The sequence below is a fragment of the Lygodium microphyllum genome, chromosome 17 (genome assembly GCF_053477565.2).
Source record: "Lygodium microphyllum isolate KBCC chromosome 17, Lygodium_microphyllum_v1.1.10, whole genome shotgun sequence".
Classification (NCBI taxonomy): domain Eukaryota; kingdom Viridiplantae; phylum Streptophyta; class Polypodiopsida; order Schizaeales; family Lygodiaceae; genus Lygodium; species Lygodium microphyllum.
Window position 1 is genome coordinate 13610991 of NC_141151.1, and position 24848 is coordinate 13635838.

At 40.3% G+C, this 24848-nt stretch overlaps 1 protein-coding gene across 7 annotated transcripts in view; it reads right to left on the reverse strand.

Annotated features, from left to right (window-relative positions):
• Nucleotides 1-16466, reverse strand: part of LOC148021584 (uncharacterized) — a 34913-nt gene extending 18447 nt beyond the window's left edge. For 3 of the 7 annotated variants that reach the window (XR_015694343.1, XM_087697010.1, XM_087697006.1), the window contains exons 1-8: nucleotides 15972-16465; nucleotides 15319-15445; nucleotides 10817-10944; nucleotides 10335-10482; nucleotides 10137-10249; nucleotides 9959-10042; nucleotides 9825-9873; nucleotides 9648-9739 (exon numbers count right to left, since the gene is read on the reverse strand). Coding sequence is in view for 6 of the 7 variants with exons in the window: in XM_087697010.1 (XP_087553136.1) it covers nucleotides 9648-9739; nucleotides 9825-9873; nucleotides 9959-10042; nucleotides 10137-10249; nucleotides 10335-10482; nucleotides 10817-10944; nucleotides 15319-15420 (716 nt within the window). In the remaining variant the exon portion in view is untranslated. Of the gene's footprint in view, nucleotides 1-9647; nucleotides 9740-9824; nucleotides 9874-9958; nucleotides 10043-10136; nucleotides 10250-10334; nucleotides 10483-10816; nucleotides 10945-15318; nucleotides 15446-15618; nucleotides 15814-15971 lie in introns of all 7 variants that reach the window. The other 4 variants (XM_087697009.1, XM_087697007.1, XM_087697008.1 and 1 more) reach the window with 4 other exon arrangements.
• Nucleotides 16467-24848: the final 8382 nt, after the last annotated feature.

Here is a 24848-nt window from a genome sequence, read left to right on the forward strand (position 1 = left end):
CTACACGTTACCTTACAAGTGGAATACTAGGATTTTAGGGTTGATCTTCTTCTCTCTTTCACTCCTCTTTTTGGGCCTCAAAGGGTTGTTGAGAAACCATATCATTCAGTACATTTTTCCTCCTCCATTCGTATTTTTTGTTTCCATTCACAGACCTAAAAAGGCTTTTTGGATGCCTTCCAAGAGAGTCGCCAAGAGACTATAGTGGGCCATACTCTAGAAAGTCTATACCTCTATATACGGCATTGACTCCACCCATTTATCATCCACATTCATTCCTTCGATGTTCTATCACTCGTCCATTCTCCACTACTACTCACACCCCACCCAAAGGACATTGCAGTTCGTAGTCTTCATCTCTCCCTACACCAAGCGCCCAGTCTCCTTCACCTTCTAGGCTATGTTTTGGGCTGCAGATTCTCTTTCCCATTTGGCGACCATTTCTACCATATGGCATCAAATTGTACCTATGTTTTTGGCTGCATATTCTCTTCCTCCACCTGGTGACCGTCATCTCTACTTGGCATCAACAAGCACCTGCGTTTTTGCTATCAGATCACCTCTCTCCATGAAACCAGCCTTCATTCTTGGAATGGGTGGTGATAACCTAATTTAAGAATTAATTACAGCAATAAATAAATGCACATAAAATGAAATACACACTTTACCATAACATTCTTGGACAATAGACACCCTATTGGCCCCAAAATTGGCGCCCCTTGCAGTATTTCTTTAGCTTTCATTCAATTGGAAGGAGTACAACTCCAGATTCTTCAACCTCCTCCTGCTAACCAATTGCTCTTGCTGTCATAAATGACCAGCAAGCCTTTTGGGTCATTTGCCCCTTGATTCACCCAGGACTTCTTCTCCAATTTGACCCTTGGCTAGCCAAATGCTGCCCCAAATCAATTCGGGATGGACTGGCTCCTGAAATCCCTTGATAATCTTCAATTATCAGCTGCTAATTTCAATCCCTTGAGCCTTCAATCTCTGGCACGGATCCCAAGGTGGCTGCTAAACCCTAATTTCTGCTGTAAATTAGGGTTTACTGCAGAAATTACAAATCAGCCCACCAAAAATGGCTAAGATCTCCTCCGAATGGCTAAGAATTGCTAAGAATGGCTGAGCATAGGCTGAAGGAGATGAGAGAATGCTGTAGAGAGAAATTTCTGAGATTTGTCGCGAAGAACTGATCAAAATCTACTGCTGCCCTGCTGTGCCAGTCCCAAACGGATGCACTGACAACAATAGGAGCATCAGAGACTGTGATCTTCAGGAGAAAGTGCATCAGCAGCAATTGCCAACTTCCCAATGTCAAGAATACGCAATCCCATCACCAAAACGGTCTCCAATGGCTGAGAAATGGCCCCAAAAGCTGGCAGCAACAGTCCAACGCCTCTTTCCAACAACTCCAAAATGAAAAAACGAGATTTTCCTCTCCCTTCAGCCCTATTTAGCCTTTCCCCCACTTGCATGGGAAAAATTTGCCAAGTGGCAGCTTTCTTTATCCATTTTCGGCAATTTCCAATCATTTAGTTAATTTTCAAAATTAATTAATTCTAAAAATTAATTCAGCCTTTGATCCATGCCCAGAAAATTGACATTGCCCATCCAAAAATTAATTGGCTAGGCCATTTACAACCCAAAGTGATCCTATGCATTAATTGACCCTTGGACAAGCATTAATCCATTAATTAATGCCTAGTCCCTAATGTCACCACTAACACTTAATGGCCAATTAATGGTCCTAGGGGCAAACTGACACCAAAATTCACCTAGAATCTAACAAGTGTAACTTGTTACAACTTTTGCCTTTGACAACCATCTTTTTCATAGGGTCCTTGGGCCTTCAGCTGTAAAAAAAAAGTAGCTTGCACCTCACATGTGCATCTTTTAATTACGCATTTGATTAATCCTTTAATCAAATGTCAATTAAACATAAGCAAAGCATCAATTTTTCACATCCATGTGACAAACCAACCCCTTGAAATCCTTGCAATCGTCCTCAATTGCACTGTAATGTGTCAAAGAAACAATAGTGCACTGGAATTTCCACAAGGCATCATAGTCAACACAACATTGGTCACTGCTGGCTAACTATCTCATATGCCCACCATTTGCTAAAAATTTCCAGCCAGCATAAATATAGCATAAAGCTCAACAATAGTCCAGAACTATTGCCACAAACTCATCGGATGCATCCCAAACTCGTGTTCCTCAACAGTGCTGATTACACAACCATAGTAAAGCATAAACCGAGCCAAAACCATGGCTGAATTGTCAATGGCATTCAATACACATGTTACTGTCCATAGAACCAACTAAATACCACTAAAACTAATGATCATACACTAAAAACTAGCACTCGGTAATCAGTCTCTCATGATCATAACTTAATGCAAATGTACAGTTCCAAAGCTACAGTGAAAACCATACCCATCTGCATACATACCACAGTGACTAGTACACTCAATAGTGACCTCATGGCAGACATACTGTCAGCACAGTACCTTGGATGCATGCTGAATACATCCGAGATCCACTATACACGAGAACAGTCCATTCCTAGAGGAGTGGAAGTGCTACCTCCCCCTTGAGTATCAGGTGGTACTCTGGACCCTTGCCCTACTGAACCTGAAAGAGCCCGATCCAAAGTCGGCTCTAACTGAAAGGCATCAAGATAAAGCTGCAACAACTAAGGATGGTCTGCCAAGTCGTCCATTTAGCATCCATTCGTGAACAGTTGTGAAACTTCACCCAATAGCTTATGGAAGCTTTACCTTTGACCTTTTCTCTTTATGTGCCAAAATCTGCTCGGATGCCAATATGTCATTCAGCTCCTCTACATTGGACTAAATTTCAGCAGATACATCCTTAGGCACATCAACATAAAAAGGCCTCAACAAGCTCACATGAAAGGCATAGGGTATCCGTTAGTGTAGAGGCAATTTCAGCAGATATACCACATCGCTGATCCTCTCTAACACCTTGAAAGGTCCATAGTTCCTCACTCTGAACTTCGGATACATTCCCTTTTGCCCTTTCACCTTGTCAACCTTGCCTTTTCAAAATGCAGCAATATATAATCACCCTTTGGAAAATACAAAACACATCATGGTGATCAGCTGCTCCCTTTTACGTTCCTTAAGTTCTCTGAAACACATACTTTATCCTTACATAAGCTGTAATAAACTGCGGCATCTTTTGCCTACCATGCTTCACTTGCTAACATACAATGCATGTCCGATCTTTCATCACATGCAACCCAGTGTGATATTCCATACATCACTGATTCTCTCATGTGCTATCATCGTTATCAGCTTCTTGTTGATTAGGACAGTTCCTAGCAATGTGTCCCTCCTGTTCACATATGTAACATTTATTAGCAGCCCTCAATTCCCTACACTGTGCCACACTTTTCGAAGGTCTTTGCTATTGTTTTTGCCTCTTTTCAACCTGATTTTCAGATCTACCATTTTTCTCAACCTTCTTTTCCTTGACATTTGACTAATCATGGTTTTGAAAGCCGGCATCCTTTCCACGCAGCAATGTACCAACTGTAGTAGCAATTTCTATAAGCTGAGATATGCTTGAAACAGTGGATTTAATGCAAAAATCCCTGATTCCTTTAGGCAAACCACATACATACTTCTCCACTTGCTCATGAAGGGGTACGGCACGATAAGAAGTGACGGGCAGCAATGCATCCCAAAACTTCTTATTGTATTGCTCTAAATTCTTGCATTCCTTTGCATCAAGCTTGTTCCAAGCTATCATGATGTCCACCTCAAAGGTACTAGTCAACCAATTTGATGCAAACATTTGCTTGAATTGTATCCATGTTGACGGTGCTCTACCTTGCATCAAGAGCGTGGACCACCACTGCAATGCATTCCCCTTCAAGAAAGTGGTTGCCTTTCGAATCTTAGAGGATTCAATGAAGTTTCCCCCTGAATGGGCTGCATCAAACTGCTGAATGAAGGTCAAAGCTTTCAGCCTATCTTGTGCACCATTGAAGGACTCAAACTTCACTGCTTTTCCACCCTCTTCATAGTCTTTTGCTTTCCCTTTGGGAGTCAAGTTGTCATACACTAGCTGCTGCAAAAAGGGTGCATTTGCTGTATTTACATCATGACCAAGCCCAAATGAAGCATTTGGATGACCAACAGTCATTCCTTGAGCCCCATAAGCATTCGGGGGTGCAGATGCATTGTCAAACATTCCACTTTATGCCCCAAGCATCAAGCCAATGCTACCATACATAGGGTTTTAAACATTTCCAGCCATACCCGAATACAATGGGCCTTGCACACCATGCATTGGCTGCTACATACCATAGGGATTTGTGCCATGCATTCCTATATGCGGCCCTTGGCCAACCATTGCATGAAAGATCGTGTTACCACCAAAGTATCTTGGCTGCCCCGTCATAGCATGCATGCCCGGCTGTCCAAAATCCATTGGATTGGCACTTTCATAATCGCCTTGTATTTGCATTCCTTGCCCCAGGTACCAACTGTTTAGCTTCATTGGTCTCTTTAGAAGCTTCAAGTGAAGGATTTGGCACTACCTTCGATGCACCTTGCTGTCCCAAAAGTGTAGAAGTTGACTTCTTCTTCTTGCCCTTGCTGTCCTTCTTCGGAAAATTAAAAAATCGGGTAAACTGAGGATCCTTTGCCAATTCAGCAAAAAGATTTGCTGCTGTCCTCATCCAATTCTTGAACTGGTCATCAAATTCCTCTTCACTTTGCTAGTCATCCACCTCATGACAGCTCGAAGGCCCTGCATCTCGCCCAACAGCAACATTTTCAGCTCGTTGTCCATCATGAGAACCTTGTCCAAGATTAGGCATTGCATTTCCTTCATTCCCATGAGAATGTCCATACTGAGAGGCATCATCACTGCTTGATTCCATCTTACTGTATGAAGACATGTTGCTGTAATTTCTCAGCTGAGCACAAAAATTAGCACTAGCACAAAGCTTTGGCTTGCAATCAAGTGCCTCGAGCCCACCAAATCAAAAGATTTGATGTGTCCCGACAATGAAACCATGCAACCAGCTTTCGTTCTTGGAATGGGTGGTGATAACCTAATTTAAGAGTTAATTACAACAATAAATAAATGCACATAAAATGAAATACACACTTTACCATAACATTCTTGGACAGTAGACACCCTGTTGGCCCCAAAATTGGCGCCCCTTGCAATATTTCTTTAGCTTTCATTCAATTGGAAGGAGTACAACTCCAGATTCTTCAACCTCCTCCTGCTAACCAATTGCTCTTGCTGTCATAAATGACTAGCAAGCCTATTGGGTCATTTGCCCCTTGATTCACCCAGGACTTCTTCTCCAACTTGACCCTTGGCTGGCCAAATGCTTCCCCAAATCAATTCGGGCTGGGCTAACTCCTGAAATCCCTTGATAATCTTCAATTATCAGCTGCTGATTTCAATCCCTTGAGCCTTCAATCTCTGGCATGGATCCCAAGGTGGCTGCTAAACCCTAATTTCTGCTGTAAATTAGGGTTTACAGCAGAAATTACAAATCAGCCCACCAAAAATGGCTAAGATCTCCTCCGAATGGCTAAGAATTGCTGAGAATGGCTGAGCATAGACTGAAGGATATGAGAGAATGCTGTAGAAAGAAATTTCTGAGATTTGTCGCGAAAAACTGATCAAAATCTGCTGCTGCCCTGCTGCACCAGCCCCAAACGGATGCATCAACAACAATAGGAGCATCAAAGACTGTGATCTTCAAGAGAAAGTGCATCAGCAGCAATGGCCGACTTCCCAACATCAAGAATATGCAATCTCCATCACCAAAACGGTCTCCAATGGCTGAGAAATGGCCCCAAAAGCTGGCAGCAACAGTCCAACACCTCTTTCCAACAACTCCAAAATGAAAAAACAAGATTTCCCTCTCCCTTCAGCCCTATTTAGCCTTTCCCCCACTTGCATGGGAAAGTTTTGCCAAGTGGCAGCTTTCTTAATCCATTTTCAGCAATTTCCAGCCATTTAGTTAATTTTCAGAATTAATTAATTCAACCTTTGATCCATGCCCAGAAAATTGACATTGCCCATCCAAAAATTAATTGGCTAGGCCATTTGCAACCCAAAGTGATCCCATGCATTAATTGACCCTTGGACAAGCATTAATCCATTAATTAATGCCTAATCCCTAGTGTCACCACTGACACTTAATGGCCAATTAATGGTCCTAGGGGCAACTAACAAGTGTAACTTGTTACAACTTGTGCCCTTGACACCCATCTTTTTCACAGTGTCCTTGGGCCTTCAACTATAAAAAAGTAGCTTGCACCTCACATGTGCATCTTTTAATTGCACATTTGATTAATCCTTTAATCAAATGTCAATTACACATAAGCAAAGCATCAAATTTTCACATCCACGTGACACTCCACCTAGCAACAATACTCTCCACCTGGAGTCGACCTATCAAGTTGAATTTCGCAATCTGACACCTTCTTGGCATCAACGACAGCTCCAGCAAGCACCTACTACCTCAACCATTTACATTTTTGCAGTTCCTGCTCCATCAAGGATTGGATTTTCTCATCTAGCAAGCCATCTTGTTGATCCTCGTCTTTCGGAGTACACATTCATAGCTAGTGATTTTCTTTCTCGACTTCTACTCCCTCGACAATTGTCCGCCTTCAGCATACAAGACACCACACAAGCCGTACACACAACATAGAACATAAATGGAATGGACATCAAACTCGCCTCCTAGCCATAGAGTCAAACAAGCTCACCCTCGAGCTTGAGAGCTAGCAATGTACCATATTACAACCAAGTCCTAAGAGCTGACGTCTCATACCAACAGTCCACGTTGCCCCACTGTATGGGTGTGTCTCCAACATGCCTAAGATCCAAGAGTGGTTATCACACAATGATGCACACAGTAGGGTCTCGAGTCTTATAAATAGGACTCAGTTGCCCTAACCCTAAAGTGCCCATGGTGCATTCTCACTAGGTCACTTTGTGACTACCATGACCATTGCTACTAGTGCCCATCTGAATGTCAAGGATGCAAAACCCCAAAAGAAACATCCTCTTAGGATCCAACCTACACGGAGACACCACACAAGTAGTACCCATGACATATAACATAGAGTGATTCACCTAAGTAGGACTGAATTACCCTAACCCTAAAGCCTAAAGGACCCCTAGTGCAATCACACTAGGCCACTTTATGACCATTGTGACCAATGCTATTGGTGCCCATTCTGATGTGCTAGGACGTAACAACACCTATCGAGAATATTAGCCTCAAAATAACAAGGCAGGTGTGATGGACCTCAAAGCCAACCAAGGATAGCACACTCTAAAGGGATAAGATACTAAAACTAAAAAATTGCCATCCTAAAAAGACTACAATTGAATTCCTTCCACAAAAAAATAAATATGATGATGAATAGAAAGACATATTACCAAAAAGAGTGCAAATTGTGGAGCATCTATGAGTGAGCAATCCAAAGATAATTCTAACATGTGACTGGGAAGAACAATAGAGCTTTTTTGACACAACATGGAAATAAGTTGTATCCACTTCTCTCAAGTAGGGACTAAAAAGATGGACGACAAAGATAGCTAAGGCCCTTCTTGAAGAGCAAAAGCCTCAAACTCCAACAAATAACCCTTAAATTTAGTATGATTACAAGCAAATACTCCAAGATGCTCATTGCCCCTAAGCAATCCACCTTTCATACTTACACATCGCTTACTTATCTTAGCCATCCCTTTTCATTGCTACAAAAGCCATTTACAAGCTCCAAAATGGGAGGTCAAAGTACAATGAGAGGGCCTTCATGCAATTCAGAACACATCATACTTGAACCCATATTTGTACAGCATTGCCTTAGAGGTCCGCCCACCCTGTTTTTCCTCTTTACTTGGTCTATAAGGATCCATGAAGTCACAAATCTAGATACATAAAACTTTGTACTACCCTAATTTAAACCGCATAGGTCAAGTTGTTTAACAATCTTTTGGAGTTGGAGATAAGCTCATATAAAGAAAGCCACTAAAACAAAGCTAGAAGACACATTCAATTAAAAAGGGCCTTCTTCACTTTGGAGCACATTTTTACAAAAATGAGGGCCATCATTGAGAAGAAACAATACCAAGATAATGTAAATTATTGTTTTATGGACTTTATGAAAGCTAGTGATTGTCTAATCCATGCTCATTAACTACATGTTTTGGACATTCCTAAAGGAAATGATGTTAGGATTGTGGGTCTATGAGGGGAAGCCTATCCCGAGGACATGAATATTCTAATGCAAGGTACACAATGATGGGCCGAGAACCCCAAGATATCTGTCAAAAGTGGATGCAATGATGGAAGCGTGGAAAGCTGTTGTAATAGACTACTGGACACAAGAGACAAAGGAAAGAGAACACTACACAAAGAACTTAGAAGCAAAGAGATACTCGGAAGATGAAATCCATATACCAAGATATGAGATTGTATAGAACCAATCAAAGTAAATGGTTGTGAAGGGGCTGGCATCTGCTTCTCTCCCTCCACGATAACCTACCAATTGATGAATAGTGACTGTGGACGAGCCTGAATAAATAGGCTGAGATAATGCCATAAATGGCAGCACGTCGGCCACATAAAATATTAAAATAGTGATCATAAAATGCCTAAATAATCTAGAAAATAGAATGGTATCCTAGCCCACTGAATCACATGCGCAAACTCAGCCATGAATCAACATATCTACTACCACCCTCTCTCAGATCATGGGTGATCTGATACAATACCAAGGTTATCACATCTAATAGCGTCTAATTAGTACTGTTCAATACTAGTATGCTACTAACTGAGCTAATAAATCATGGACCTACATCTGATGCTACATCCAAAGAAAAAAATTGTTCATATGGTTGTAGTGCCTATACTTAATGTTGGGACTCAAAATAATGCACTTTAAACATTTAGAGACTTTATACCAAGAGTTTAGGTATTAAGAGCTTGAGGATAGAAAGGATAGCCGATGGTGCCAAAGCTATGTTTTGCAAGGAAGCTGTCCATCAGCAAGGCACCAACCAAACAACACCATATGAACCGTCTTGATTTAAGAAGAAGCTTGCTTTTCCAAATTCACCAAAAATGCTCTCCACCATTTCAATGATTTGTCCATATGCCACTAGAGAGGATGAGGAGATACACACCAATTTAGTGAAAAATGTAGATAGAGGCAGGTGCACACAAAACCCGCCCCCCCCCCAAAAAAAAGAAAGCAAGGCACTAAAGTGTGTGGACTTTTAGTGTGCTCTTGGTGGAGGCCCCATCATATATCCAGCTCTCTAAGCAGGCCTAGCACTAGGATAGCTTGAAAATAGTTGAAGTCTTAACTTTTGAAACTTACAAACTGTTTTCTACCGCAAATATTTGATGTGAAGTCTAGAAAATACAACTCTCTGGAAAGTGAGAAAACTGGAGCTCTACTTGTATTTTACAAGCAGTTAAAGAGGGTCTCTGAAGCCACAGACAGTACGCAGTTGTTTGTAAGTACTCTTGTTCAATTTTTCCCTATGGTAATGGGCAAAAACACTTTGCCCCTGCAGGAAATCCATTCAACAAACCCATTTGTTCAAAAGCTTGACATTTTTCTCACCTTCCATACTTTGCAATCATCTCCTCCTTGGTAAAACTATCTTCTCGTGTACCCTCGTCGTGCAAGTACAAGCAATCAGGATTATTGCAAGGCTGCAAAACAGACAGACAAATCTGTAGAGCAGCTTTTGGCAAGTCCACATGCAGTAAATCAGGACATGAAATCTCAGCACCCTACCATATGTTTTAACCATGCATTGCAATATTTTGTAGTCCCAAAGCAAGCCCTGGACCATTAGAATCACCTGTGATATTAGCATAAGAAAATTTTTATTTTAAAAAAGCTACATCAACTGACAAGACGGCACTCACTTCAAAACCTTTCCCTCCAAGGCGTAACCATTTACAGCCTGAATGCAACGCAATGCATCTTCTTCCTTCACATAGGTTACATATCTGCGGTAAGCCGAGAACATATGAAAACAAATGATTCGATTTTTCTGTGACGTTGTAAGAATTCCAATTTTGTTGCAAAGCTCACAATACTCACACACTGACACTTGTTCCTCCAGAGGAATGTTGAGAGCTATGACCAGTAGACTTAGATACTGAAATTTTCAATATCTTTCCATACTGGCCAAAGTACTCTTTCCGCTCTAATGTCTGCAGCCATTGAATAAAGTTTTTTGTATGAGATAATGCTGTATTTAATTTACATTTCGATAGCAAGCAGTCAAGAGCTGTGCACCTCCTCGTCTGCCAGATTTGCAGGTATTCCAACAACGTAAACCAAATTCCTTTGGATCACGCGAACATTGCTCAAATTTTTTCTTCCTTCCACTGCCTTCGACTTTGCTTTACCAGGTTTCTGTTTTTTTTCATTAACATCAACAAGTCTGCTCCACCAGAACAAGAAAAATAACTCTCAATTTAATTGTGAAATATCTTTTCTACACATCTTCAAATATTTATCCCAATAATCCTTGCCCATGTTAGTGTTAGAAACTATTAAAAGAACTTAAAATCTACTAACACAGAAGGCCTAATCGTCTTATCAATGGGGCACTTGTGCTGTCTAAGGTAGAACACGCCAGTTAGTAATACAACAGACAAAAGACAAAAAAAGCATGAAACCATTTAGACAGCTAATTAAACCATGCATAGCTTGACAAGGAACACAACCAGAGAGATCTGGGTGCCGCTATGGAAGGATGAACCCAAGGGTTTTACCTGTCACAACTCACTGTTGCAGACACTATCCTTTCTTTGTCATATGGTGTCCTGCAAGCTGGGCAACGACCTTCTGTGCTGTCCTTCTCTGCCATTTCCATTATATGATTCCAGCACCACAAACAGACCTGCCAAGACAGATGTAACATTTTTCAAGTCAGGTGCTGTAGCTACACATTAGGTATTAAGATTTTTTGAACAAGGAATACAGCCTATATATTAGATTTTTCCAGGCCACCAAAACGAAGGGAGCCAGATGCATCTTTAACATGATCAAAACTAATGAAGTTCATGTTCCCTGCAAGCTCCTTGATCAAACCTTAAGATACTCAGACAATACTATCACCTTTGTGGTACATTTACAATTAATGGCCCAGTTCATAAGTAACTTGTGGCATTCAGTGTCCATTATTTCCTAAGCCACATCCACACAATCAAGAGTGGCAGCGTGGCCCTATCAAACTCCAAACTGACAGTTCCATTGTAACTCTATTTTGTATGTACAATGGATTTTATGATTTGTTTAATATACAAGTGACACCACCTATACTACAATCTTTCAAGTCCCACACAAGCACCATCCAGCAGCCCCCCTAAGCATCTCTTTGGATGCTTACCTAAGATTTTGCAAACAAGTAACCTCTCTCCAAATACCTTGAAGCAGTAACCAAAAACAAGGAATCAACAACAAACACATTCTTGTTGCCACCAAAGAACAATATGCTGGAAGAACAAGAGCCTGACCTTTAAGCAAAACTGTACAGCTAAAGCACATAGGGTCAGCAACCATGCTTCAATCCCCTTGCCATGGAAATTTGTGCCTCGTTATACTAGACCAGCCTACCTTGCATCTGAGAACAGCACACATGATAAAGCACAAGAAAGCAAGCACGATAGGAGGCATGTGCACACACTTGTCAATAAAAGAGTGAAGTCCACTAAGAGAAAAGATCCCCACAGTCCCCAAAGGGGCTAGGTGAACCTCATCATCACCCCTTTCTGAGTTTGACTCCAAAGAGTCACTTGTAGTCTCTTCTTGATCATGAGCAGTATGTACATCGCGTGCTCCTACTTGATACAAAGTGGTGAGTTCTAGTAACTCCAATCCAAATTTTCTGTAATCCAAAACCCAAAGAAATTCCAACCACTCTTTTTTGGTGCTCATTTCAATCACTACACCATGGACTAGCAAATCTATTGCACTCTGTGCAACAATATCTGCTAAGATCTTCTCTATGGTTCATCCATCAATGTCGTAATCCATTGTTTTTGGTCCTTGCTTGGAGGCTTCATCCTTTGATTTGTCATCTAACACCTCTTCTTTTGAGGTGTCTTTTGAAGAGTTGCCGGTTTGATACGAAGTGGTCACTTCAATAACTCCTATCCAGCTTTTCCTTAATCCAAAACACTAAAAATTTCCAACCACTCCCTTTTGATGCTCATTATAATCACTCCACCATGAATTCGCAATCATATTGCACTCTTCGTAGCAAGATCTGCTAAGATCTACTCTATGGTTCATCCACCAATGTCGTATCCTCCTCTAACGCTTCATCCTTTGATTCATCGTCTGACGACCCTTCTTCTAATGCAACTTTTGAAGAGTTGTCATCATCTAGCAATCCTAGTCCCTCAAGATCTCCGACTACTAAGAGTGCACAATTACATATACAAAGTTTAGTTCATGCACCTTAATCCAACTCCAATTCTGCAATTCCAACAGCTTTTCCAATGGCGTAAGGTTTGCTAGGGGCTTATGTTTAAACCATCCAACAAAGAAAATCAATGCTCTAATGAGCCCAAATTGAGACTTCGAAATTGTTTTTGTTGTACATTGAGGTATCTTACATTTGATGCTATAATGGAGAGTCCCAAAAAATCTCAAGAGGCACTTAAATTAGAGAGATCCTTAAATTTAGGGATCTCAAATAGGCAAAACCTTCATAGTAAAATAGGGCTACTATTAGCAAGCCTCAATTTGAATATGTGTTACTAAAATTCCTAAAAGAAGGTATATTCGTTGCATTAAAAAACAATTGTGAGAAAGGTAAAGAATTGAGGGATTTGGTAATAGAAGATGAATGCCGCCAAATTTGGGTCATATTTAGCTGCTTCAATAAATCCACATTGCCACAAATCCAAGCTCCCTACCTTAGCATCATCACCAACTACTCCTCTATCAAGATAGACATCACAAGGTCGTACAAATGCTCTAAGCTAAGTTGAGAACTTGAACAATGTATGTGAATGATTGCTTTCTTACTACCATCTACAAATTGTCACGTCAATTACGTGACAATTATAGGAAGACATTATTATGAGTCAAAAACATACATCTATTATATAATATACACATACACATTTCAAGGGGGGCAACTATTACACACATGTAAACACCAAGTTAACATTCATTACCAAGAGCTCAAGCCACTTAATCTATCTTGCACAAGGACTTCTCAAACTTCTTTGACACTTAGCAAGCACTAGGCCATTGGTTGCAAGAGCTCAATCTTACTTTTCCTACCACAATTAGCTTGGGCCCTGTACCATTAATAGAGAGCATAGAGAATGCTCTCTTGCATTCAAAATCTACTTTGTTTTGGACCTATTGTTACTTTCATCTGTTGTACCGTACCATCCCAAATACTTTTTGCAACACCTAGATACAATGTTGTGCAACAAAAGACAAGCCAAAATACTCAAGACCTTAACAACAAGAGAAGTTATCAACTTCTTGAACCATGATGTTGAATGCATGCCAAAGGTGGATTGCCAATACAAAGCATAAAAGCAACAAGAGGACCCTCTAAGAGGAAGAAAAAAGAGATTGGAACCTCTTAAGAGGAAGAAAAAGAGACTCAAAACAAAAAAGGAGAGGATTCTTTGATGTTAGGTGTAGACATACATTACATTAATGGGCCTCGCAAAATCACTATTCAACAACATCCATTTTACTCAACTTCATGAGAGAGATTTGAGTTCAAATCACATTTAAGAACTATGAGAATAGATTGAATGATAGAAGAGACCACAACAATGAGAGAAAATAACATTGCATAATCAAAATCAAAATCGTAATTTGACTTCTTCCAAATTGATAACAACTACAAACAACCAAAATGCTAGAAACAGAGGCAAGTCTCTTGAGAACTTGTAAGCAAAACCCATTAAAATGGCTTCAAAATAGAGATCGTACAAAAGTTAACAGCATACAAAAATCACCTAAGCAGTATGACCACCTAATCTAGTCCCAAAAGCCCAAAGGACAATTGTAGAAAGGTTGACAATATACAAGAATCACCTAAATAATGTATGACCACCTAATCTAGTCCTAGAAGTCCAAAAGACAACGCAAATGCAGATTAGATTGGTCAACTATCAAGTTGAAATCATGTAATAAGAATCTCTTTGCCAAATGCAATAGTTGTAACAATATCTAAGCCACTCTTGAACCCTTCTTAAAGAGGCAATCAAATTAGAATTCTTCAATTTACTATCAACACACTATTTGTAAACACATATGCCATGCAATGGCTCAAAGAAGGCAACAGTTTAAAGATAGAGAGAAAGCAATCACTTCTATTGTACAAGACATGTACTTCTTGCTTAACCCATAGGCTTTACAATTTGCACTATTAATATGCACACTACCTCATATTACACTGAGTGCATTTTATCCAAACTTTTGACCTTAAAGCTTATGTATCAATCTTGAGAAGAAATTTCAAAACTCTAGTTTCATTGAACACGCAAAGTGTCCTTGCAAAATCCCCACCCCCCCCCCCCCCCAAAAAAAAACAAAACAACAAACAAATACACTCATAATCTCTACATAAGCTCTACAGCAAGGAACATCAAATGGTTGTCAACAACATTGATTCTCATTGACATATTCCCCCTTGTAGTCATTATCCTACAACAGCAAGCCAACACACACCAAAGGAGTTAAATTGCGAGGTCTAAGAGACATTGCAACCCATTGTTTCTGAGATTAATTTGAGCACAACTAGCACTAGCAATTGTATGAGTTGTCTTGTGGTTTGTAAGATACACCTCACTATCTCAAAAGACACTGCTTTCCAAAAATGGTTCTATTAAAGAACTGTGTGGCTCCTCAAATTCAATCGTGGACTCGAGGATTCCTAAAATCCTAAAAGATCCCAGCATTCTAACTTGATATGACCAAGCCCAAAGTAATGTTTGCAGATCACCTCAACTTGCTTGTTCCTGAATAATGGACCTATGAACATGAAACCAAATGGACTGTTATTGCATTTGGTCATAACTATCATGATGATTCTAAAGGTGTTGCATATTATGACAGATGCATCTTGACATTTGAACTTGGCAAATAAGAAAGACTGTTGATCCGTGTTTAATTAGTAAAAGATATTGCTCACAGCAGATGCTGATTTTTTTCTTCAACATATACAGAGACTAGAAACGCCATAAAGATTGAACAGGAAAATTCATGACAAAACCATCAAGTACACGCAATGGACCTGATAACCACAGCGACATGGATTCAGCTGTCTGTCAGTTGAATCCATCTCCTCCATGCATAATGGGCAGCAATTATCCCAGTCTTCAGCAACTTCATCCATGATTCCAGGCTGTGGCAAACCTGACCTTCACATAGATAGCCATAATAATTGTGTAAAGGGTGTGCAGTAGACAATTTCAGCCCTGCTAAAACATCTCAATTATACATATCAATGAGGCAAACAAGAACCGATGGCAAACAGTCCACAAAGGCACAATAAGTATGACCATCCAAAAGTAAAGACACAAAGAGTTTGCACCTTCAACGATCTGTGTGGAAGGTGCTGTGAGGCCAAAAACTTTGAAGAATAGAAACGTTACAAATGGAAGAAATCAGGGCACTATTCAAGTCCCCCCCTGCCAATTTGGTCTCCTCTAGCCACAGGTCCAAGAATCCACCGAACGCAGGTTGAAACACATGCCATGGATATCAAGCAGAGACGCCACTGAGGCGACTGATCAAGCGGCACATAAAGGTTCATGTGATCCATATCAACAGGTTTGAAGCCGAAAAAAGAAACGCTTATAGGATCGAACGAAAGGCGGGTCCGCAAATGCAGGAGGAATAACCTAGGGTAAGAGGAGAATGAATATGGAGAATAGTGGAAGGTACCTGATAAGGCACTGCTCTCGCCTGCCGCTCCTAGCGGAAGGGATGATTTAACCGATGCGCTCCTCCTCTCTCCCGCGTGTAAGCTCTCCTTCCAACACCGTGGTATCCCTGTACCTCTCCTGGGTCCGTTAGACGGAACCCTAGCGCGACAATACACAAGTTTGCGGACTTGTCGAGCAGTTTCAGGGAAGCAGATCGAAAAAGAATGGAATCAGGCGGAAGGGTCAGAAACCTGCGGATAAGGAATGGAGGAAAGAAAGATGGCACGAGAAATATGAACGAGCGAAGATACAAAGGAATCAGACAACAACACAGAGAAGAACGGGAAGAGAAGGTGTCTAAGAGAGGATAAGAGAAGAGGGCGAAACACGGGGGTCAAAGAAGCTCGCAGCTATGGCGGAAATCTGCAAAATTTTTGCTTCAAATACCAAAGAGCTTTGGAGGAAAAAGCTCAACTACTTAAATATAAGCCCCCCGACCTTTCACTCGTTTCCTTCCTCCTTCGTTGAATTCGGGCCTGCATCCTTCTTCTAGCTTCCTTGGACCGCGCATCCGTCCCATTTGGCCTTGACGCATGGCCATCGCGCCCGTGGGCCCGCCCAAGATTTTGAGAGAATCAATGGCCAAAATTATTCAAATATTTATGTGATCAATAGAACCTCAACTCGCCTCAAGATAATCAAATTCAACAGATGACCAAATTTACTCAAAGAATGTGCTCTATACAATCATGACTCGCAATTACTACTCACCAATTACTTGCTCCAGCTCCAAACTTGCATTTGCAACCACAATTGAGAGTGACCCGATAACCATGGCTCCAAATGGTGGCTCACATCTTTTGGTCGATCACTTGTTCCAACAACTAACCTTCATTTGCAACCAACATTGAGGGGGTCAATGCTAGCCACATGGCAAGTGCTAGTTCACAACTCGCAACAGATTCACAATGAGCATGAACCTTAGCCACGATAGTAAGTACAAGTTCACATTTTGCAATCGAGTCGTAAGTGCTTGACAATGAAAATTTGCACATCTACAAGCATACACAATGTTACCTATTGCAAGGAGAGCAACAACAAGAAGTGATAGACATGCGAATCCCCATTCCTTGAACATTATGAGCTCTTGCAAGAAGGGAGCCACCCATATACCTAGCTTGTCATAGTAGCAAACAAGGATTTGCACCCCCAAGAAATGCAAATATTCACACTTATACATGATAATAGCATAGGGTAACGCATCAAATGTAAGTTATCATGGACCATGTAGACAAAGAATGAGAGCAATTGAGAGGAAAAATAAAGAACTAGACATTTATTTCTTGAATGAAAGACAACAAACTTTGTATAATGTCAAGTTGTACACCCTTCTGTAGAATTTGTTTCTCTTAGTTCAAAGAGGGAATCTCAATGTTTTGGACATTATTATCATTCGCATAGATATGGTGGCCATTCATTAAGTGAAAATGAGAGACTCCCAAGGGCTAGTTAACACATTGCTTTTGATGGAATTCCACATCATAAAGGTTGGTCAGAGCAATCCATATTGGTTGAGGCAAAGGACTATGTACAAAGAAAGATGTAAAGAACAAGTCTAAGGGAAGATGTGTGTGTGTGTGTGTGTGACCTTGCAATGGACAATTCAAAACGAGTAGAAGCATCCCTTTCAATATCTTATCTGAAAATATATATTTACAACTTGCATAGGAGTATGCCAGTGATCCTCGCAAAGGATCACAACACGACAAATCAAATATTTGAAGACATTTGAAAATTTGTCATGGTTGGTCATCACCCATGCACTTCTTCACTACACTTCTTATTTTGTTGCCACTCTCTTTATCCATCACTTCTTCGGCTATTGCTACCATGACATTATATATCCCATCTTCTTAAACAAGTGTTAATCCCTTTGGCATCTAGCATCATCACGTGATATGTATTGTTGGGAAAGGCTTAGTGGTGTTGGTTGTGGAAGATCAAGTGCCTCTTAGTGAAGGTGTACAACTTGTCATGGGCAAGGGACTAGACCTCTATGGACTACTCACATGAGTCAAAGATAATCATGTGAGAGTCTATGACTGGGTAGGTGATGGAGGTGATCTAGTCATTACCGTGGCCCTTGATAGTGACTTTGACTTGCATATCTTTGTGATGTGGCTTTCAGCTATAGGATTCCTACAATGTCTCCCTATGTTTGCTTTAAGCCTTCAATGTACATGCAATGATAATCACCTCCTAGGTTGCAACTACTTCATAGTGCAATGTGAGGTGTTCATGCTAGTATCATAGAGACTTGGGTTGTTGTTCCCCCCACACTTAAGGACCTTATCGGGGCATAATAGTTTGTGCAATGCAGTGCACAAGTGATGAGTCAATAGTCTAAGATGTGGTATCCTACCTTGATGTGCCCTAGGATTGTAAAAGTGGGGAGAGGGCTAGTGTACTTCCTAGGTGCAGCGCGTGTGATCATGCTATCTCTCATGCAACTTTTGCCTTTCCTTCATCTTTTAAATCTTTATGTTTCATATTCTCTTTTTCATTGTCCTTTTGTTTGTCTTTTTTCACTTTTTTGTTTTTATTTTCATTTTCTTTTTTGTTACTTTCTTTTAAAATTTCATCTTATTAACTATGAAGATCTTCTATCGCATGTGAGACAGTATGGCTTCGGAGGTTGCTCGAAGAGCTTGATTGTCCTCAGATAGGTCTTACGACATTTCATTTGCGACAATGAGAGTTGCATTGCTTTGGCACAGAACCCAATGTTTCATGCTAGATCGAAGCACATTTAGATTCAATACCATTTCATTCGGGAGAAGATATTGGATGAGAACATTGATGTGGTTTGCTGGAAGAGAGAGGATAATCTTACAAAATTGTTTACGAAGGCGCTTCCTCAACTCTACTCTAACAACACTCCAGATACCTGAGCCTTATGAAGGGACCTATAAATATTTGAAAAGAAAACGGTTGTGTAACACCTTATGTTATCATTTTGTTGAGAGTCAGGCTCCTACCCTAGCAAATTGTCACACTAATTGATACTTTGAAGTCGTCATTTGTTTGTATTAGTAATTTTCTAGTTAAAGAATGAGGTCTAAAAGCATGAATAGAAGTCATGACCAATCAAAAAGGCCACAAAAGGGGCATGATGCCCAAGCAACATAGGGAAACCCTAACCCTAAATTTCTTATATTAAAAAGGATGAGAACTATGGAAAAGGCTATTCATGTGCATGTAAACTTTGTCTTCTTGAATTCTTGCAATTGTTTCCTTGAGAGGGAGAGTGTAGAAGAGTTAGTTGAGAGCTTGTGAGAGAGCGAGGTACATGGAGTGTAAGCTCTTTGCATGCTATCTTCTCTTTTCCATCCCCTCGTGGTGAGTGACTTCATGAGCAAGAGTGCATGGGTTGAGAATGTGAGAGGGCGACGGACATGGAATGAGAAAATGTCTTATTCTCTTCTTCTCCTTAAGCTCATTGTGGGTATTTCCTCTCCATCATGGTGATAAGGAGACAACATCAAAGGCAAAAGAGTATGTACTTAGATTAAGAGTGAGGTGAATCAATATGTAGACTACAATGAAGGAGCTAAGTATAGGTAGGTGCATTTACGGAGCTATTGTGTGAGTAGGTTAGTCATTGATTATGTACTCCAATGGTCCCAATATCGAGCTCATACAACATGGGTTTTTGGTTCTATTGCCAAGACTTGGACACGTTGATAAGACGAAGCCACTCATGCACATCAAAACCATGTAATAAGATAGCATACTCACATGCATAATCTAAAACATGGAAATTAGATAGGTCATGGTTTAGGGTCCCATGATTTTTTTTAAAGTATCATCATGCTATTAGACAAATAACAAATGAGTTAGCAAACATTGTTATGGTAATCACAACTTGCTCAAGAAAAGAATTATCGAGAATAATTAAAAGATTAGATGTTTAATTCTGTAAAGACTTACGTAGTGCCTAGAGAGTATGCTTTAGGTTATGTGGACTTTTTGGAAGAGAGAGAAAATTGCAAATAGTCAAGGAAAGAAAGTAAGAAGGAAGGAAAATCACATGTATGCTTTTCAAGGTTCCTGTGGTTATTATCATCCCTAAAAGAAGGAACATATTATCCATGTTGACTCCCTACTCCCATAGGCCCTTCTCACAGTTTGCTACCTGGAGTTTGCCATGGTCATCCTTCTCTACATCAAGAGCAATAGTTGGTAAACCTTCTTTACCCATAGAAGAACTAGTAGGTTTATTAGCATTGTATATGGAAGGAGGTACATGTTGCCAAGTTGTCCACCCTATTCATTACATGCTCCATGTTGCCCAAAATAGGCCACCCTGCTCGTGATTTGCTTACAGGGTCATCACAACATCTGCTATACCAAAGGCATTAGTAAATCAATTCATTGCATTAACAAAAGAGCCATCATAATCTCCAACACTAGATTGAAGGCACCTACTATCCACATGTTGACTTGGCTATCCACACAAGCATAAAATAGCCCATCCCACTCACATTCGGCAACCTTCCACTTAAAGGCAAATGTGCTTGAGTGTGGAGAAAACACTAAAAAGTGACAAGTACAAAGTGCATAAGTACAACGTGATGAGGAATAGATGTCATCTCACCCTACACCTATCATCTTCCTAAGGAAAGGTATAACATTACACTAGGAGAGTTTTAGTGGGCAGATCTATAGGACTCTCATTAGTCGAGATCTTGATAAGCTCTATCTACTTGCCCTTAACCACCTCTCTGATAAAGTGGTAACGAACCTCAATATGCTTGGTGTTTGCATGAAAGAACAGATTATGTGCCAACTTAATAGCATGCAATGTAGAAGTCGTAGTCATAGAAAGGTTTGCCACCAAACGGCCTAACTATAAGGCCTCTTTGCAAGCCTCAATGGTAATTGTAATGTACTTAGCCTTGGTAATAGACAAGCCCATGCATTTTTTGCACCCTAGACATCTAAGAAACAATACCTCTAGCAAAAATAAAGATATAGCCAAAGGTGGACTTTCTACTATCTGCATGTATTGTATAATTAAAGTATGTCTAGCCCCCATGACTCTAGTATCTTGGTCATCATAACAAATGCTTATATCTTTAGTGCCCTTAAGGTATCTCATGATGCCCTTCATAGTGCTCTAACGTCACTTACTAGATGTCATCATATAATGAGCCACAACTCCCACTGGGAATGATATGCCAGGTCTAGTGGCTATCATGACATACATCAAGTTGCGCACCACATATGCATATGGGATCTTGACCTTCTCATAATTAGACATGACAATCTTCCTTACAAACTTTCACGTGAGAAGGTAATGGGTAGCCAATAGGCTTATCATATTGCATATAGAACCGCTCAAGGACTTTATGAGCATACTCCTTTTATGGCAAATAAAGGAGTCCTTTAGAGCAATTGTGCATAATGTGCATCTCAAGTACATGAGAGAGGCATACCCTATGCCCTTCACCTTAAAGCTCTTATTGAACTAAGGTTTCCAACTGTACCAAAGCTCTTCTTGAGTTGAGTTTTCCAAGTGCACCAAAATGATAAGGCTATCACCACGGTCCTTCTTTATGTAAAGACATGGATCCATATCACTATAGGAATAACCCTATGAATGCACAAAGGCATCAAACTTATGATACCATTCCCTAGGTGCCTACTTAATTCCATAAAGACTCTTTCTCAACTTGCACACTAGGTATTTCTGGTGCGCAGATCGGTCGTAGTATGCTCACGTAGTGAACCCCGGAAGGTCCCCAAGAACAATGAACTCTACCTTTTAGCACAAAAAACAATGTAAAAGCATGAACGACAAGAAGCAAGAGACCAATTGGGTTCAATCTCCCCCCATGCCTTGTGTGAGCGCTTCACAAAGCATGTATTTTATGTATATTTCCATCTTCATGCTCAATAATAGCCCAATTTACAAAAATATGACAAGCTTTTAGCTTTTGAGTTTGCTTTCTACAAAAATAGGAAATAAAGCTAATGGACGGTGCCCATAGAGTCTGGCACGCCCAATCTCAATGTCCAAATAGAAATAACATATCCGTGCGCATAGGCGCATACAAAATAATAATCAATAATCGATGTCTCAATAGACATAACAAAATATAGGCGGGGCGCCTATCAAAATATAATCCAAAGGTCGAATACTCGCTAGACTCCAATGCTTTCCTCCGCCACTGCTGCTATCTCTACACATCAACTGAAGCATTCACAATCGTTAGTAAATTAATAAAATTAAACCCACAAAAGTGAATACCTAGCAGTCTTCAGCTACATAAATAAATCAACTGGTTAGAAATAAATCCTAACCTTAATTTATTACGAGTGCGCACTCTAAACTCATAAACGTTTATTAATTTAATATGCATTTTGCGGAATCACCCGCTATGGAATCACCCACGTACACACTAAATTAATGAAACGCTCGAAAAGGACAGGCGTCCCCATCAACTTCTCGCACAAAGAATCCTCTTTGTGTATGAGCCCCGGTCGTCTAAGTTTACGAAATCCACCGTAAAACCTCACGGAATCCACCGTGGAATATGCCTCCTAGCATCAATTTCCTGCCCTTTTTCTCAATGTCATTTGCCTGTTGCATATAGATATCCCCATATAGGTTCCCATGTAAGAAAGTTGTCTTAGCATCCATTTGATACAAGTCTAGATCCATTTGCACAACCAAGGCCAATAACAAGCAAAGGGTTGCGATCTTGACTACACAGGAGAATTCTTATCAAGCTTAACTTTCCTTTTGTGCTTAGGACCCTTAGCAACTAAGCATGCATTGTATGTGGGCTTAGGGCAACTAGGGATGCTCTTTAACTTATACACCCACTTGCATGGCAATGCATGTTTATCATCTAGCAAGGAAACTAAATCCCATTTACAACTTTTCTACAGTGAGTCGAACTTAAACTACATGGCTCTCTTCCAAGAGTGACTATCACCTCTGTGCATAGCCTCCTTGTAAGTAAGGGACTCACCAAAATCTATTACCATCACATAATGCATAGAAGGCTCAAATAGATTAGAAGGACAGGAGGCTCTCGTAGAGCATCTCAAAGTTGGCTGTGGGATATGTACGGCTTATTCTTTCTATTTAACATCATTATCCTACATAATAGGCAGATGCTGGGACACTACATCATCATTAATTGTGGTAGACTGTCTAATTCGGGCTAGTTCTACTATAACAGGAGGCTCCTCTTAAAAGATGACCTTGCATACCTCAATTACCTATGCTAGTCTCATATGCATCTTATCCTCATGAAAGATAACATCATGGCTATGGATAACCTTTCGAGCCTACAAATCCCAAAGGCAATAGCCCTTCTCATCTGCATCACCATACTCACGTTTGTCTTTAGAAATATGGCAAAAAGCCTCATTTCCAAAGACTTGCAAGTGTGCATACAAGGGAGGTTTACCAAACCATACCTCCTTAACAACTCTATCACCTAGAGTAGTGCACGGGGATCTATTAATCAAATGAATTGTAGTTAACTACCTCGACCCAAAAGCTCTATGGTAAGCCTACTGCAGACTCTTTCTTAAATAGTCCTATTCATGTGCTCTACGACACCATTTTGGTGCGATCAACTAACTCTTAATACCCCTCTCATCACAAAGCTGCTCAAATGCCTTAGAGACATATTCACTCCCATTATTAGACCATAGGCATTTTAGCTTGTGTCGAGATTGATTCTCTACCATAATAAGAAGGCACTGAAAAATGAGTAACACCTCTATTTTCTCCTTGAAGGATAGACCCAAACCTTATGGAAATAATTGTTAATAAACGTGACAAAATACTTAGCACCACCTAATGATTGATTAGGTATGGGAACACAAGTGCCTGAATGCATGAGTGCCAACAGCTCACCCACCATAGGTAGAGCCAAACTTTATATGAGCTACAAGTTTACCTGCCATATAAACAATGATCATGAGTCAAAACATGAGTAGTCAAGAGGGTAGCAAATATTGCAAACAAGTAAATGCTTTTATTCCTTTAAGAGGCATATTCCCAGGACGGTGATGCTAATGAGATACATGACAAAGATGGATCCTAACCAATATATGATCAACAGCTCTAGATGTAAGCAAGGGATACAGACTGCCATTTCACACCTCTAGCAAAAATGAGGATGCCACATGTAATCTTTCATGTAAAATCACCAAAAGAGACATGATACCTATCATCATCCAACTATCCAGTTTGAGATAAGGCTCTTGGTCAAAGCCATGGCATCATGTAGCACAAATGGAGCACTAGTACCATGAGAGTGCCATATTGTTGTCTCATATCACCTATGCCAACAATGTCACATACATAGTCGTCACCCTATTTGACTAAACATGTAATAATGCAGTAGGTATAAAACCAATGACGATGCGGGGTACATGAAAGGAAGCCCCCAAAATCAAGAAGCCAACACTAAGAGTAGGTAGACTAAACATCCAATAACTGATATAGCATCGAGCAATGAAGTAACAAGCATGTGACCATCTAAGCTGTACTCCAAGGCATTTATCTCTTCTATCTTAACACCAAACTTAGGAATGATGATGTGCTTATTAGAAGATCTTAGGACCATGGGACTTATTGCATGATTTCCCAAGAGACTTAGTCTTGCTCTTGTTGGGCTACAAGTCTCTACCACAATTATTATTCCCTTTTCAATCACGTCAGCCTATAATTGTAAGTGCATGAGAAGTATGGGTTGTAAGAACAATGACTTTATGTTATTCTCAAAGGAAATACCCTACGATATAAACTGGCTAAAATTTGGAGTGGAATGCATTCAAATGAGTGGACATAGGAGTACCCTCCTTCATG